General features: G+C 47.2%; 1 protein-coding gene across 16 annotated transcripts in view; it reads left to right on the top strand.

Annotated features, from left to right (window-relative positions):
• The window catches only part of cacna1ba (calcium channel, voltage-dependent, N type, alpha 1B subunit, a), a 56,187-nt gene that overhangs the window by 35,149 nt on the left and 5,203 nt on the right, over positions 1-15,835 (top strand). For 9 of the 16 annotated variants that reach the window (XM_053869717.1, XM_053869726.1, XM_053869729.1 and 6 more), the window contains 22 exons: positions 1,980-2,076; positions 2,253-2,413; positions 2,481-2,618; positions 2,954-3,155; positions 3,303-3,467; positions 3,746-3,856; positions 4,107-4,190; positions 4,653-4,769; positions 5,415-5,480; positions 5,553-5,644; positions 5,929-6,079; positions 6,989-7,116; positions 8,402-8,498; positions 10,134-10,239; positions 11,141-11,248; positions 11,348-11,466; positions 12,313-12,479; positions 13,028-13,163; positions 13,380-13,499; positions 14,644-14,682; positions 15,115-15,364; positions 15,524-15,741. In XM_053869717.1, coding sequence (XP_053725692.1) covers positions 1,980-2,076; positions 2,253-2,413; positions 2,481-2,618; positions 2,954-3,155; positions 3,303-3,467; positions 3,746-3,856; positions 4,107-4,190; positions 4,653-4,769; positions 5,415-5,480; positions 5,553-5,644; positions 5,929-6,079; positions 6,989-7,116; positions 8,402-8,498; positions 10,134-10,239; positions 11,141-11,248; positions 11,348-11,466; positions 12,313-12,479; positions 13,028-13,163; positions 13,380-13,499; positions 14,644-14,682; positions 15,115-15,364; positions 15,524-15,741 — 2,872 coding nt within the window. Of the gene's footprint in view, positions 1-1,979; positions 2,077-2,252; positions 2,414-2,480; positions 2,619-2,953; positions 3,156-3,302; positions 3,468-3,745; positions 3,857-4,106; positions 4,191-4,652; positions 4,770-5,414; positions 5,481-5,552; positions 5,645-5,928; positions 6,080-6,988; positions 7,117-7,594; positions 7,692-8,401; positions 8,499-10,133; positions 10,312-11,140; positions 11,249-11,347; positions 11,467-12,312; positions 12,480-13,027; positions 13,164-13,379; positions 13,500-14,643; positions 14,683-15,114; positions 15,365-15,523; positions 15,742-15,835 lie in introns of those variants that run through there. The other 7 variants (XM_053869730.1, XM_053869727.1, XM_053869719.1 and 4 more) reach the window with 4 other exon arrangements.

Genomic DNA, 15,835 nt, shown 5'->3' with positions numbered 1-15,835 from the left:
GTTCATTTCACACACATGCTTCTGTGTGTTTTCAGATGCAAAGGCCAGATTGGACCGACCATGTGTGAAGGGGTTCAGTGAAAGTGATCATAACATCAGTTAATGCATTCTCTAACAGCCTGTCTGCGTTTGGACTCAGAAGTTGAATGCTTCATGCTGCTTCATTCCAAAGTCACCTGTAACATTTGAACATGGAGCCTCTCCCTTGTAAATTCAGCATCATTTGACAAGTTCATGACTTTGGAATGAAATAATTCAGAATCTTGAGGAGAAAAACAGCGATGCATTTTACTGATTCCCTGCTGTTTGATTCCTCCTCATCAGGGTTGGGCAGATTTTTCATTTTTCTGAAATCACAGTTGTTTCATTCTTGGAGGGCTGTAGTGTTGCTCTGGATCCAGTCCACTCCATTCACCTTCAGTGATGTTCTCCTTAAGCAGTCAGCATCTAGTGCAGTGAAACATGACAAAGGTGGCCTACAAACATGTCAGGCTGTGAGGCTTCACCTGAACAGCTGGTCACGTGACTTAGCGGCAGTAGAGCGCTTAAAGCACATCTCTCTGTCACTAGGTTGCTGGTTCACGTCCGGCATATGTCTCTTGTGCATGTCTTTTTCAAATCCCTCCATTTGACCCTGATCCTCCTGGAAATATCAAGGGGCGTAGATAGAAATGTGTGCGCCATTGACTTGACTCCTCTATGTTTGGAGACTGGAGCGTCTCATCTTCACGGACTTCACCACCATCAACAGTGAGTCACAGGTGAAACACATGCCAGAGCTTTAGTTGAGGGAAGGACAGAGTCAAAGGTGGAACTGAGTCATGTCAGGGGTGTTGATGGTGGATCTGATGAGGCTCCAAGTCTGAGGACCACCACTCACTGAACGTGCTCCAAGTGCTGCAAGGTTTATCGTTTATGTTTCAAAGTTAAATCCAAGTCAAAGTCTCTGAACAATATTTTGACATCTCGCTGGAATAGCTCTGACTTTTCCCCTCTTATTTCCTGTATAAACCATCATCTCAACAGGAACTTGACCAAAATTGCAGCCAGTTCGACGGCTCATGTGGGGAAAGAGCCGCATGCGGCTCAGGAGCCTTGGGTTGGCCAGGCCTGATCTAGAGAGTGATCCTTGGTCATCTCTCAGCGTGGCTGCTAAACATATGTCACACAAGGGTTATGAGTTGCTCATGCGCGACTTGTCAAACCGATTTGTCCTTGGTTACACACAGACTTTGGTTTAGTTTAGAAGAACCAGACGCTATTTTCCAGGCGGCTCCTGTCTTTGGTTTCCTTGATGATCCAAAACACGTGGGTCAGAAAAGCCATGGAGGTGTTTGTATGTATGAATACTGGGTGGGCAGTCAGCTGCCGTGATGCAGAACTGTTGGCGTATGGAAGTGGTGAAGAACCTTGAGTGGGATCAAGGTGTAGAAAGGTTGTGGGTGTGATTTTGAAGCTAAAGAAGGAGCCACACAGGCTGCATGATAGCAAGAGGATAAAGACAAGTTCTTGGTGAAAGGTGCGTAGTACAGGTGGAGAACAGTGACTGGAGCGTACTTCCGTGTGTAGCTAAAGGGAACCGAGGTGAGGAGGTGTTGGCAAGGTATGGACAGAAAAGATCAGAGCTGCTGCTCTGATGGAATGAGGAAGTCAGGAGCATGATAGAAGCAGTGCTCAGGCAGTGGTGTGACCGAGGGTCTCACAGTTTGGTAGGGCTGCATCTCTCATTGATCTCTCTCTCTCTCTCAGTCCAGTCCTGTCAGCTGCTGCCACTCAGACATGTGACACGTCTTCAGATGCAACTGTCCCTTTTTCATTCTCCCTCCACTCAACGGCACATTTCCTCTCATCACTCATGTCTTGGTTTTATTCTTGTAGCCAACTAGAGAATAACCCACTTCAGTGCCGTTGTAACATGACTGTGTTTTTACTGCTGAGTGTGTGTGTGTGTGATCTGACTTGGTGTGTGCTCCTCGCAGGGGGACCAAAGGCAAAGACATCAGCACCATCAAGTCTCTGAGGGTCCTGCGGGTGCTCAGACCACTGAAGACCATCAAACGTCTGCCCAAACTCAAGGTTCCGTGTCTGTTTCTGCTTCATGTGTTCACCGAGGTTTCCCAAAGAAAGTGAAGCGTTTATAGACAGTATTCTCTGAATCTTCTCGAAGCAAGGAATGCCTGCATTATTACTGACTGAACTTCAGATCCATGGGCCGAGCTCATTTGCAGCGATCGTTGTTGCTCTTTTCTCAGGCTGTGTTCGACTGCGTGGTCAATTCCTTGAAGAACGTGCTGAACATCCTCATCGTCTACATCCTCTTCATGTTCATCTTCGCCGTCATTGCTGTGCAGCTCTTCAAGGGAAAGTTCTTCTACTGCACGGATGAGTCCAAGGGTCTGGAGAAGGACTGCAAGTACGATCAGTCACTGACTGTGCCGTTGAGTGGGCACAGCCTAATGCTTGATGTCCTGTTCCTCCAGAGGTCAGTTCCTGGACTATGACAAAGACGAGGTGGCAGCCATGCCCCGTGAGTGGAAGAAGTATGAGTTCCACTACGACAACGTGCTGTGGGCCTTTCTCACGCTCTTCACCGTGTCGACTGGCGAGGGCTGGCCCACGTGAGTGTTGTGCCTCTGAAAGTGTTCAGAGTCAACCAGAGTCAATTCTTGTTTGTCTTGGTTGTCGAGTGTTCTTTAAAATATTGACATTTTAGGAAGACAAAAGCTTTTTAACATGGTTAAAGGTCCATTTTTGAGGTTAGTCCAGGTCAGTCATTCAAAAAAAAGCAAGTCAAAATGAAGTTTTGATTCTATTTTGACTGAAGAGAATTTGTTTGTTAACAGCCAGTGCATCCACTAGAGAGCCATGTTGAACGCTGGGTCCTGCTAGTGAAGGAGCCACAAACCCCTGTGTGAAGGGCTGGATGCCACTCATTATTGCCTTCTCGTTTCAGAGTCTTGAAACATTCTGTGGACGCCACATTTGAAGACGAGGGTCCCAGTCCAGGCTACCGAATAGAGATGTCCATCTTCTACGTGGTCTACTTCGTGGTCTTCCCCTTTTTCTTTGTCAACATCTTCGTAGCTCTGATCATCATCACTTTCCAGGAGCAGGGAGACAAAGCTCTGTCCGAGTGCAGCCTGGAGAAGAACGAGGTGGGCTGCGTTCGTATGTTCGCACCTCCATATCACTGGATTATGTTTGGGATAATGAGCTTCACGCTTCTGCCATTACGCCTCACCTCTGGCTCCGCTTTTTAAATGTAGCGTGCTGCTTTTGATGATGAAACCTCTGTGCCACAGCGAGCGTGTATTGACTTTGCCATCAACGCCAAGCCTCTGACCCGCTACATGCCCGAGAACACCCAGTCCTTCCAGTACCGGATGTGGAGGTTTGTGGTGTCTGCCCCGTTCGAGTACTCCATCATGTTCATGATCGCCCTCAACACCGTGGTGCTCATGATGAAGGTGGGTACCACTAGTTGAAAGGTCCTTCAGGAAGCTGGAAGTGAGGCTGGGAGGTTGTATTTCAGCTCATTCATTAGCTTTCTACCTCAGAGTCCAGTTGTGGAGTCACAGGCTGGTAAAGAAGGTGGAAGGCAGGGGGCATTAGTGGTTTTGACAGATTAGAAACGGGAAGCCTCACAGTTGTTGTGTGTGCTGCCTCCAGCTGATTGTGCCCCGGCCCATTGGTCGACCTCAGCCAAACCTCTCGCATCAGCTCACCTGATCTATTCTTCTTTCAGTTCCATGGAGCTCCAGATTTTTATGAAGCAATGCTCAAGAACCTCAACATCGTCTTCACCACTCTCTTCTCTCTGGAATGCATCCTCAAGATCATCGCTTTTGGCCCTCTGGTATATCTTCTTCTTCTCTAACTTGGGCTGCTCAACCTTCCATTTGAAGAACCACATTTATTTCCCAACTCATTCATATAATACTGTAGTATTTTCACATAAAATACTACAATTACTACAAAAAAGAGAGACAAAATCTATTTCATGTACTGTGACTTTACCTGGAAAACAGCTGACGGTTGCTTTGAGCTCAGCATGTTCTTGTCTGCTGCTGTGGACCTTAGTGAGCTCATGTCCTTGTTATTCACAGAACTACCTGAAAGACGCATGGAACGTGTTCGACTTTGTCACCGTGCTTGGCAGCATCACCGACATCCTGGTGACGGAGATCAATGTGAGACACGCACTTTTATTTGAACTCCAGTCTCAGTACAGTTGTGGCCCTCATGACTCCTCAGATTGGGTGTGGAGTTGTAGTGGTTCCTGTGTGTTATGACCTGTCACTGTGTTGTACAATATGACTGTGTCCCTCTCTCCCTGTGCTCTCTGTCCCTCTGCTCTCTCATCATCCTCTCATTTGTCTTCACTGCTGTCCTGCTCCCAACCCTGCTCAGACTACGGTGAGTGACGTCCTTCTGCTCCGGTTTTTGACTGGAATATCATACGATAAGACAAACATCTGGAGATGGCTCTGTGAAGTTCTGAGAACTTCTGAGAACCGTCTTGTCAGTCACATGTCATTGCAATAGTGAGATTACCTTGCTGTTACTGACGTCAGAGATGACCATAAAACACACCACTGTCACCAACACTGTTGGTTCAAGTTAAGGTTTGTGTTCTTGCCGTGTGTGTCCAGGACCGACTGCTGAACTTGAGCTTCCTGAGACTCTTCAGAGCAGCTCGACTCATTAAGTTGCTGAGACAGGGTTACACCATCCGTATCCTTCTGTGGACCTTCGTCCAGTCCTTTAAGGTGACACTCGCGCGCACACACACTTTGTATTCTTTTGTGGGCATGGTGAGGTTTCCCATTGACATCACCCTTTCCCCGGCCTCTGCCCCTAAACCAGACTGGAACCCAGTTAGTCACCCAGTTATTTTGTAGTTTTAACCCTCAAATTGAAGCTCAACTACTCTAGGTCCGGCCAAATGGCTCCTACAAGGGGGTGTTTTCCCCATAGCTCGACCTCAGTAGGATAGATATGCTCAAATCAGGTTGTACTTCCTGTACATCCTTTTTGTTTTCATGCATGTCTTATTTGCATTTTATGTTTATTTATTTTAATTTATTGCTTCATGAAAACACTTCAACAACATTGAACAGATTACGGAACAATGAAGATGTATCATTATTTTCAAAATAATTTCTTTTTTTTAAATGAATGGATATCAAAAATATTGTCCCATTCAGTAAAACTAAACACCACTCAATTGTCATGTGTCCATCACATTTGCTGATTTTGATCTCATATCAGAGTGCTTCATTGGAATGATCAAATTACACTTTTAATAAAAGGGAACAATTTCACTTTTTGAGATTTAAGAATCAAAAGTGGCCTCCTGACTGCGGAGGTCCATCTGAGGGCAGCTGAGTTCACGTTATCCTGTGACCCCCCAGGCGCTGCCCTATGTCTGCCTGCTGATCGCCATGCTGTTCTTTATCTACGCCATCATCGGGATGCAGGTGGGAACCTCTGCACGCTGAGTCACTGTACGCTGCAGTCCTAACAACTCATCACGTGCATCTGTGTCCTAGGTGTTTGGAAATATTGAGATGAACGAGGACACAGCCATTAATCACCACAACAACTTCCGCACCTTTCTGCAAGCGCTGATGCTCTTGTTCAGGTAGGATTCCACTCAACACTACCGCTGCAAACCCGCAGTTGTGTCGTGTGGTGCTGGTCACTGTAGCATTTGACTGAAACTTCTTGTTGTTGTGAGTTGTTGTGTAGCTTTTCAAACTGACACAAATGAGTCCATTATTAGTGCTGTTTTCCATGACCTCTCCAGCTCACAGATGGAGTTGCACGATAGCAGTTACGTTTTATAGAAAGATTAGGATGCCGACTCAGACACCTCTGTTGGTCTTGAGGTTTAGAAACGTCTCTCTGTGTCCTGCTTTGATCCAGGAGTGCGACGGGCGAGGCGTGGCACGAGATCATGCTGTCGTGTCTGAGTCACCGAGGCTGCGATGAGCAGTCGGGGACCCAAGGAAAAGAGTGTGGCAGCGACTTCGCCTACTTCTATTTTGTCTCCTTCATCTTCCTCTGCTCCTTCCTGGTCAGTACTGATGAGTGTCCACTGTTGTTTATGCCTGAAGGTATCGTCAAGGACAAACACTTTATTTGAACATGGACAGGTGAAAGACTTTTGACCATGATTGTAAACAACTGGTTTGCAGCCTGAAGTGTTCAGGGGGTTAAAGATCTGGTGTAGGGATGACCTTCGATTGAGCCCTGCCCTGTTCTCACCGTAACACTGCGGGTCACGTCTGAGTGTAGTGCGTCCCAACACTCCTGAGACAGAGGACATTTGAAATGATCCCTTCAAACCGAGGCTCCGGAGCTGAATTGAACTGAAGTGGGCAGATGAAGTGTAGTCTGGTTCCCAGGTCACCGACGTGTGAAGTGAATCACATGAGACTGAAACAACAGGGACCCAGTTTGTTTACTTTCTCCTCGTATCACAGGTCAGTGACCTGAAGGATCGACCGGGTCCGACATTAACGACACAACATTAATGAGTGTGTTGTTATGTCTTCTTAACCAGCAACCATGGGCTAGCACCCAGGCTAACGTTAGTGTCAACATACACCCATGTTCGAGGTATATGCAGTAAACAAAACACACCACGGCAGCCAACGACGCTTTCATTGTCTTTACACGTGATGGAAGTAAAACGCCAAGGCATGAAGTGATGTCCCACTTCTTAGGGACGTCAGTCACTTCTCACTTTGCCGTCATACGGCACTCCATGGTGGAGGGCGCCCAGAACCAACCAAGTGGTGAGGGTGAGAAATGGGACTGGGTGGAACGTTGCTAGTGCTAAAGTCATGCCTGCCTCATCAGATATTTGGGCAGGTGAATTGGACTGTTGGTCTTTGAATGTACTGAGGCACGTGTCGTTGATCTGAAGTGGTTTGAGAAGCTCTGAACAGGTTCGTGCTCCAACTCAAGCCTCTCTGCTCAGATGCTGAACCTGTTTGTAGCCGTCATCATGGACAACTTCGAGTACCTGACCAGGGACTCCTCAATTTTGGGACCGCATCACCTGGATGAGTTCATCCGGGTCTGGGCTGAGTACGATCCTGCTGCCTGGTACGTACACAGCCCTCTTGGAGAACAGGACATTCCGAGCCAGAGAAGAGACCCTGGAAGTTGCTAACAATGGTCCTCTGTGGTTTGATGGAATGAGGGGTTCACACTGAGCCCTCAGTTTGAACCCGCCACTGTTGAGCACTCTTTTATCTGTTTTGGTCTCATTACTTTGCAGCCATCTGTAGTGTGACACGTTGAAATGATTTTTAGTTAGAGTCTCTGAGCTAAAACAAAAGTCCTAGAGGTCCATCTTTTAGATACAGACATTGCGCTCTCTGGTGAAGAAGACCCTCATGAGTTTCCATTTTCTTAACCTTGACACACACTAACATACAGGAACACAAAGTTGAGGAGATTCACACACTCACACAGGCTGAACCCTCTGAGGAAGAGCAACCGTCTGGAGGTGTAATGGCTGCACAGTATACAGACTTGTCCTCTACTTTGTGTTTATTCATCATCTTGTTCTTTTCCGCAGCGGACGGATTTCCTATAAGGATATGTACAATTTGTTGCGTATTATCTCCCCCCCCCTTGGCTTAGGGAAGAACTGCCCTAATAGGGTAGCATACAAGGTTTGCACTTACCAGACATTTCTGTCATCCGGGTGCTTTGTGTGACACTCTGCCAAGAGATTTTGGACTGAATGGCTGTGCACCAATGAAACCGCCTCTACACGAGCACCCGCCTCTTCTGATTGACTGGCTTTTGGTTGATGATGCCGGAGTCCAAACAAAGCTTTCAGCGCCTTGTCACGCCTGCTTTCCAACCCACGTTTCAAATCTCAAAGTCTCGCTGCGAGAAGACCATTGGGAACTGAACCTGAAAGCAGGGCCGTGATGGAAAGCCCTACCTTGAAAGCAGGGCTGTTGAAACCTTTGTCTCCGTGCACCCTGGCGGTGACGCCAGCGGGATGTCTGCCAGCATGCCATGGCACACATCCCCGTTACAGTGCTCTCATCTCTCTTCCCTCTCGTCAGCATCCTGTTTGTGGGGTCCGACCCATTCCCCCTCCCTCTCTCCCCCACCCAGCCTCCTCACTCTCTACCATGCCACGTCTCCTCTCAGGGACCCCGACCTCCACAGCGATGCATCCCCGCGCTCGGCGTCGGCAGCCGTGGATGGCATCCATCTAACATCTCACTCCAGGAAATCTATTAACACCAGATTTCTGCTTTTGTGTTTCCCTCCCTCTCCATTATTTTTCTCCCCCTTGTTCATATCTCTCTAACTCCCCATCCTTTTCTGTTTCTGTTTGTGTGGTTTGATTTCCTACCCCGTGAAGTGGCCGTATCAAGTACCTCGATATGTATCAGATGCTGCTCCACATGTCCCCACCCTTAGGTTTGGGGAAGAAATGTCCACCGAGAGTCGCCTACAAGGTAGACCCTCCTCTTCCTCAGCCTTCCTCCATGTCAGCTACAGCCTTTTCCTTTCATATTGGCGTGTCCCCCAAGTGTGTCCTCACCTTGTTGTGTTCTGGTATCTTTGATGTACAGTAAATATTCTTTCCTACCCCTCGCCTTTAGTGTTCTGTGGAGCGTTAGTCCTCGCTAATGATGAAGACAGCAGAGGTGTAGTGTGTTAAAGGAGACTAAAGGAGACTCACAGTATTTTGTGGAGCAGTGTAGAGTGTCCGTATGCTTGTGAAGCCAAACTGTGGGAGTGTTTTCTCTGCATTCTTCACTCTGTACCCTTACTGGACCTTCATCCTTTCTGTCATCTCATCTCCGTCTCTCCTCTCTCGTCAGTGTGTGGTGTGTGTGTGTGTGGTCGCTTACTTAAAACTGCTTTCAGTGACAACCTCCTGCTCCTCTCTAGCTTGTTGGGTTGCATTGGTTCTTAGTGTAGTAGTACCAGTATTATTCATAGCAGCAGCAGCAGCAGTTGTACTGTAAAAGTAGTATTATCAGTTGTAATAGTAATACAGTCGTAGCATCAGCAGTTTTAATAGTACCATGCAGTAATAATCTTAATAGGACTGTAATTTTCCAGTTTCTATATATATACATATATACAGCCGCTTCTCGTCTCCGCTCCTCCAGGAGATCAGCTCTGTGGGCGGAGCTGCTTTAAAGGTCAATACCACGCCTGTGATGTCATCGCTTTGATGTGTCCGGGCTCAGCATTTTGGCAACATGACCTTCCTTCACCCGTAAAAATCCATATTTTAGCCACGTGGTTGTATAAGCTGCAGGGGTCAGAACGCAAGGAAAAAGTAGTATCTTATAGTCACGGTAATTCTAGTCCCAGTTGTAGTAATAGTTGTAGCAGTAGTTGCACTTTGTGGAAGTCATAGCAGTGGTAGTAGTTGAAGTAGTAGCAGCTGTACACGCAGCAGTTGGTCCAGTAGAAGTTAGAAGAGTAGTTGTAGCAGCAGAGGTATTCAAATAGTAGTAAGATGTTTCACCAAAAACAGTGTACTATTGCGCAGAAGTGGTTGTGTTTCCAGCTTGTGTGAGTGTTGTGTGTGTGTGTTTGCCCTCTGCTCTCCATCCCCATCTCACTCTCTCTGCACTGCCACTGTTAGCACTCGTAGGTGAATGCTTCTGTGTTCAGGGGAGCTCAACTCTTAGCAGCTAAAAAACACAGCCACATCAACCCAGTTGCTCCGGCTGCCCCAGCTTGGTGGAATGCTCACTGTTACGCACACACACACACACACACACTCAACCTCCCAGCCCAGGTTGATACACCACAGAGTCGAGCTCCTGCGACTGTCGACGCACCTCTTACATGTCACATTTCTCCAGTCAGTGTCAGTCTTGCACCAGTGCACTTTGACTTGCAGCATAGTGTACACTGTAGCGATAGCAGTGAATGTGAGTGTTTGTCTGTTCTGTCATGGTGAAGGCTGTTTGTGTGCTGGACCGGGTCTCGCCACTCGAGTCAGCGGCAGAGACCCACTGCAGCACGCAGGCAAATTTCCCTGGTTGGACCCGGTTTAGGAGACGGAAGTCTAACGTCTCTCTCTCTCTCTCTCTCGCTCTCCATTCCTCAATGTTTGTGGACACCAGCGCCTCGTCAAGATGAACATGCCCATCGCTGACGACAACACGGTCCACTTCACGTCCACACTGATGGCCCTGATCCGCACGGCTCTGGAGATCAAACTGGCCTCAGGTCAGACAGCGTTCGTGGCATCAGGGCATCATGGCATGGGGGGATGTTTGGATGAGCCTGTCTGAAGAAAAATGAAAGTAGAGTTGTGTTGTGAGCAATTGCTCCAACTTCAGATCTTTTGAAGCTTCAAGTAAAATTATTGTTCTGAGATAAAATTTAAAATGAAGTAGAATAAAAATTTGCTTTATAATTAGATTTTTACCCCAAGATTGAATTCTTCTCATGTCATTCAAAAAAATAATGCCATCATCCATGTGTGTTAAATCCTTTTAATTCAGCTAAAAATGTATTTAATCTTTTTTGTAGTTGTCAACTTAAAAATTATTTTTAGTTGTGCTTATTATTATTATTATTATTATTTTGCTCATGCTTTTTAGTACCAACTTAATTTACCTTGACAGCGCTAGCTTCGTTTTTGTAGTAATTGTAAACACACAAAATATGTTTGGTTTTTCAATGAAAAGTAAATTGATGTTACTTGATGAGTGAACAAAAGCAAACAACATCACATCCTCTCTAATGATGTCACATCCTCAGCCTCACTGCTCATTCACAGCTGGTGAAACTCATACTAACTACACTCAGCCCATCACTTAAAAAGTTGCTTATGCATATAAGCACAGAACAAAGAACATAAAATCATAATGTAAAAAAAAAATAGAAATTCAAAAATACAAATCCATCATTGAGCAGTTCGCTGGAGGGTTAGCCTCATGCAAACTGACATAAAGGGACTTTTTTTTTTTTTTACAGTTGTAGAGATTAACTGCTTATATTTCAGACACTTTTCAAACGTGTGTGTTGAATGAAGACAGTGAACAGAACATTGGTACATAATGAGAACCCTGGGGAGTCAGACGTGTGTGTGTGTGCGTGCGTGTGTGTGTGTGTGTGTTTGCAGGCATGGTGGCACAGAGGTTGTCTGACGCCGAGCTAAAAAAGGAGCTGTCCACCGTGTGGCCCAGTCTGTCTCAGAAGACCATGGACCTGCTGGTGACGCCACACAAACGTAAGGAGGAGGACGCCTGAGTCATTAGTGCTCCACATGGTTCAGTAGTCTAGTGAGAGAGAAGAAGCTGTAAATAAGATGTTGCTCGTCGTCTCTCAGCCAACGAGCTGACGGTGGGAAAGGTCTACGCTGCTCTGATGATCTTCGATTACTACAAGCAGAACCGTATCAGGAGGCTCCAACTGCAGCAGCAGCAACAGAGCGCCTCGGGCTCTCAGGTACAGCCACACATGCCGACGCCTCGCCAGTGTGTGATGTGTTCCAGCCAAACAAAGGCTTCCACGTGTGGGTCGTCTGTGTGACAGCACTTGTCTGATAATGGAGCTGCGCTGCTTCAAAGGCACTATTTTCTTTCACACATATAAGGTGTTTGAGTGGAGTATTTTTTTCACACTGAAGTGCTTCATCTTTCACAGAAGAATGACGTGTTTGTGGGGCACATCACATATAGCCCTAGGGGTATTTGAAGGCATCAAAAATCCAAAACATTTACATTATTACTTTTATCCAAGTGGATGCATGTGCTTGCACTAAGATGCACTGGGACTCTGCATGCACAGACACGTGCGCAGGCTGAGCTGCGTGCACACTGCTCTTTTATCCACTCAGCATTCATGTGTGGATGGAAAATCCCTGACAAACGGGACTGTACGGGGGAGCACACCTGCTCGTGCATGTTCGTCTCACGCCACACGCACACACTTGTAGTTCTGTCCTTGTGGGGACATTGTGAGGTTTCCCACAGCCATCACCCTTTCCACAGCGTCTCCCCCTAAACCTAGCCATCCAAAACATGTAAAACATTAAAGTCATCATCTGCACTTGTAGCGTCCAGCCAGATGTCCCCACAAAGTCATATGGTTCTCACAAGTGTCCTCACTAGTGTTTTGTCAAGAATTGGTCCCCCCAAAGTGGGATAAACGCACACACACCAGGCCTGTAAGCATGTGATGCTGAATATTGTGAGCCCTGCCTCTGGTCTTGTGAGGGAGTGGGGCGCAGCAATATTCCGCCTGCTGCCTCTGACCTGTCTTCTGCATGGTCCCTCCATCTCTCCTCCACAGTGCAAGGTCGGGGCTCTTTTTAAGCCATTGCTGCCTCTGACTCACATGCAGGAGAAGGACCTGCCCATGATGCTGAACAGCGTCAAGCCCCCGAGCATCCTCCAGCCCAACAAGCCCCAGCCCGGGTCCCGACTCAGCTCCAACTCGCTCAACAACAGAGCCACAGTGTAAGTGCCTCGGCAGAGTAGGGTCACGAGCCCTGAAACACTGACTCGCCAGCATCCGTGTGCATACTCGCTGCCAATGTTTGGGCAAAACTGCTTGTAACTCTGGAGGGTCAATCATCTTTTCTTCACTTTTTTGTTCCGACATCTGCATCTGCACTTTTGGCGATCACTTCAGTCTTGCTGCATCAGATGAGTCGTATTGTAATTCAATGGCAAAGAAATTGCTATCAATCTTGTATTGTTTATGATTCATGCCTTACTGCAATGTACTGATGTGTTGATATTCAATATTTTGTTTTTTATTTATTCACTATGGGGCTTTTTCCATGTTTGCAATAGCAACAGCTCTGAAATTCAGAAATAAATGTGGAAATAAATTAGGGAAAATCAGATCTAAAATGAGTAATATTTATTTTTATATTGTGTTATAAAGCTATTTTCTTAGTTCCCCTTTACTACGTTTGAAACTCTGAGGGAGAGTGTGAAATCATTTATGAAAAACATGAACACATGAATTCACACCTGTCACGTTGTGCTCGGACACACAGGCCAACTTATGAGAACAGCATCAAGGCATCCTCCTCCTGGGTGATGGAAAAACCCAAGGAGGTCTCCGGGATCAGGGGCAAAAAGAATTCATCCAGAGGTCCGTCTGAGGAGAACCCTGACTCGACAGCACTCCAGGTCAGACGCGAACTTGCCCCAATGCCCACGTTATTTTCTCAACATTGAGCTGCCAAACAAATATCAAGGTCTTCAGTTGTTTTTTTTTTGTATTTGTTTAATGTTAATGTGACAGTTTATGTATATGTATGTACAGTAGGGCAACACTCCATGAGAGTCCATATGATGATGATTGTGCACCTTGTAAGCAACACTAACGTAGCTTCTTCTGTCCAGGAATCTGTTGAGATGACACACATGGAACTGAGTGTCAGCAGTACTGATCCAGTTCAAGGCTCTGGGCTGGAGAATCAGGGTCGAGCAGCATCAATGCCACGACTCAACATTGAACTGCAGGTATATTGTAGACTGTTTTCTATGTTTTTCTGTCGGCAGAGACGGGGGCTGCTGAGGCTTCACTAGGTGGCACTCTCAGTGTAAAAATGGTGGCTGGATTCCAAGGAGAGTGCCTTGTGGTGGGCTCTGAAAATGAGGTTTCATGAAGCTTCACCAGCCCAGCTCCATCTGTCAACATTAGGCTCAGAGCTCTGACTGAGGCTTTGAGTCAGCATCAACTAAAAAAGCTCAGTTCACTATATTGGTCGGGCGATGCATCACTGAAGTTTCCACTGGTCAAGATGGAGCATACGATTCATCCACGGCCCAAGAAGCGACTCTTTCAATCAATCAGCAGAAATGTAATAAGCTGCTCATTTCCTGAGTGGAGCTGATCGATCGCGTCCGTGAAACAGCGGAGGCCCTCTTCCGTCCAAGAGAAATTCCGACGATCCGATTAAGGCGCCGGCTATTTGGCCAGTATCGTTTTCCTTCAGATGCCAGCCGAAAAACACGGATGGAGGTTCCGAATGGCTTCTGGCCCAAAATGGAGTGGGAGTGGAAGAGAATAATTGGGTTAGCAGAGAGAGAGAGGGAGAGCGGGCCTCAGAGGTGCGAGTTCTTTTTCAGGAAAACGTTGAGATCCAGTGTGTCAGATTGTGCTTCCACAAGCCCGAAAAGAACATTGATCGTGTGGAGTGAAAGCGGCTTGTGTTTCACTGCAACTTAAAAATGTAATCATGTGATGCAGAGCTCACCGGACGAGTCGTGGAATCAGGGCCTGTTACCTTTCATTGGGCATCTGAGCACTTGACTCTCTGAGAGCTCCTCAGTAACGAGCTGTCTTCACCCAGTTGCACATCCACCGTCACACAGCGATGTGAGGTTTCTTTGACTGAGTTGTTCAAGTCCAAACATTTCACAGCAGACAGTGCCATCTGGTGGCCTCTGACCATCAGAACACTGTTTCATGAAGCCTCATCGACCCTTCACTAGTGGACACTGAAATGTAATGGTGTCTCTCTGGAGGCTAGTTCAAAGGTCTGTTGACACAAAAACCCGCAAAGACACAGGCGAGTCAGCGAGCAGGACGTACATCTGCCTTGATGTCTTACACCAGTCAACTCTCTGACTCTCTTTGTTGCTGTCTGCTTCATGTGTGCAGCGGAGCTTCTCCAGAAACTCTCCAGGGAACCACCTCGCTGTAAGAACAAACTCTGTACACAAACTCTGAAGATGTTCTGCAATGTGGAAGTACTGTTCGTGTACCAGGAATGACATGGAAGACAAGTCATCCAGTAACATTTGCTATCCAAGACTCAACGCTTTAGCACTGCAGGATTTATCCTAATTTTTTGATAAAACCCCCCAGTGAGAGATGGTTAAAGAAGGGAAGTGCATCTGAAGAAGATAAAAATGTTTAAATATTCACTTAAAATCGTATATGTTCATATGAGGAAGTAGCAACCAATAAAGCATGATATTTTTTCCCACTACTGTTAAAATGTACATAATATCAATAGCAAGAATATGTCTCCACCGTCAAGCTTGCAATAATTTTAAAAAGCTAAATATTGCACCGAACACAGACTGAATCAGGTGGAAAACGCGTGTTCATGATCTTCTCCCCTCTCAGTCTGCCGCAGACACCAGCCCCATGAAGCGATCAGCTTCCACTATGGCCTCACAGCGCCCTCAAGAGGTCAACCTGTGGGACTACAGCCTTGAAAAACCCACCCACACAGAACGGCCACACCACCACCACCACCACCACCATCACCATCACCACCACCGCTGCCACCACCGCAGAGACCGGGACCGAGACAGAGAGAAGAAGCAGAGGTCTTTGGACACCCCTGTGGGGGGGACGCAGTCCACTCCTGCTGGTCAGTGCTTTCATGATCACGCCATGTTGTCCTGCTATGGAGCTCAGGAGTGGATGATCCGTGACCCTGAGATGGAGAGGCAGCTGTTGAATAACGGATGCTCAGTCAGGAGGCTCCTTCATCTTTAGCTGTCCTGTGCTCTCGCTCCCTCCTCCTCAGGGGCTGTCGGAGAAACTGGTCCTGACCCAGCTTCCTCCCGAGAACGTGGCCACGAGCGAGGACGCTCCCATGAGAGGAAACATCACCACTCCTCCGTGGACAAGCAGCGCTACTACTCCTGCGACCGCTACTGCAGCCGGGAACACTGCCACACGAAGTCTGCCACCACCAGCTGTGCCGCCTCTCCCAGCGAGGGCCAGGACCCCAGCAATAAGCAGGTGGGACGGAATGACTCCACCAGAAGTCTCCTCATGGCTCCCAGAGTGTGGATTCTTCTGGTCTCGTACGGCACTGTTGATTTCTTAGTGTGTC

This window comes from Synchiropus splendidus, chromosome 7, assembly GCF_027744825.2.
Source record: "Synchiropus splendidus isolate RoL2022-P1 chromosome 7, RoL_Sspl_1.0, whole genome shotgun sequence".
NCBI classification, from domain to species: domain Eukaryota; kingdom Metazoa; phylum Chordata; class Actinopteri; order Syngnathiformes; family Callionymidae; genus Synchiropus; species Synchiropus splendidus.
This window is presented reverse-complemented; position numbering and strand designations above follow the sequence as displayed.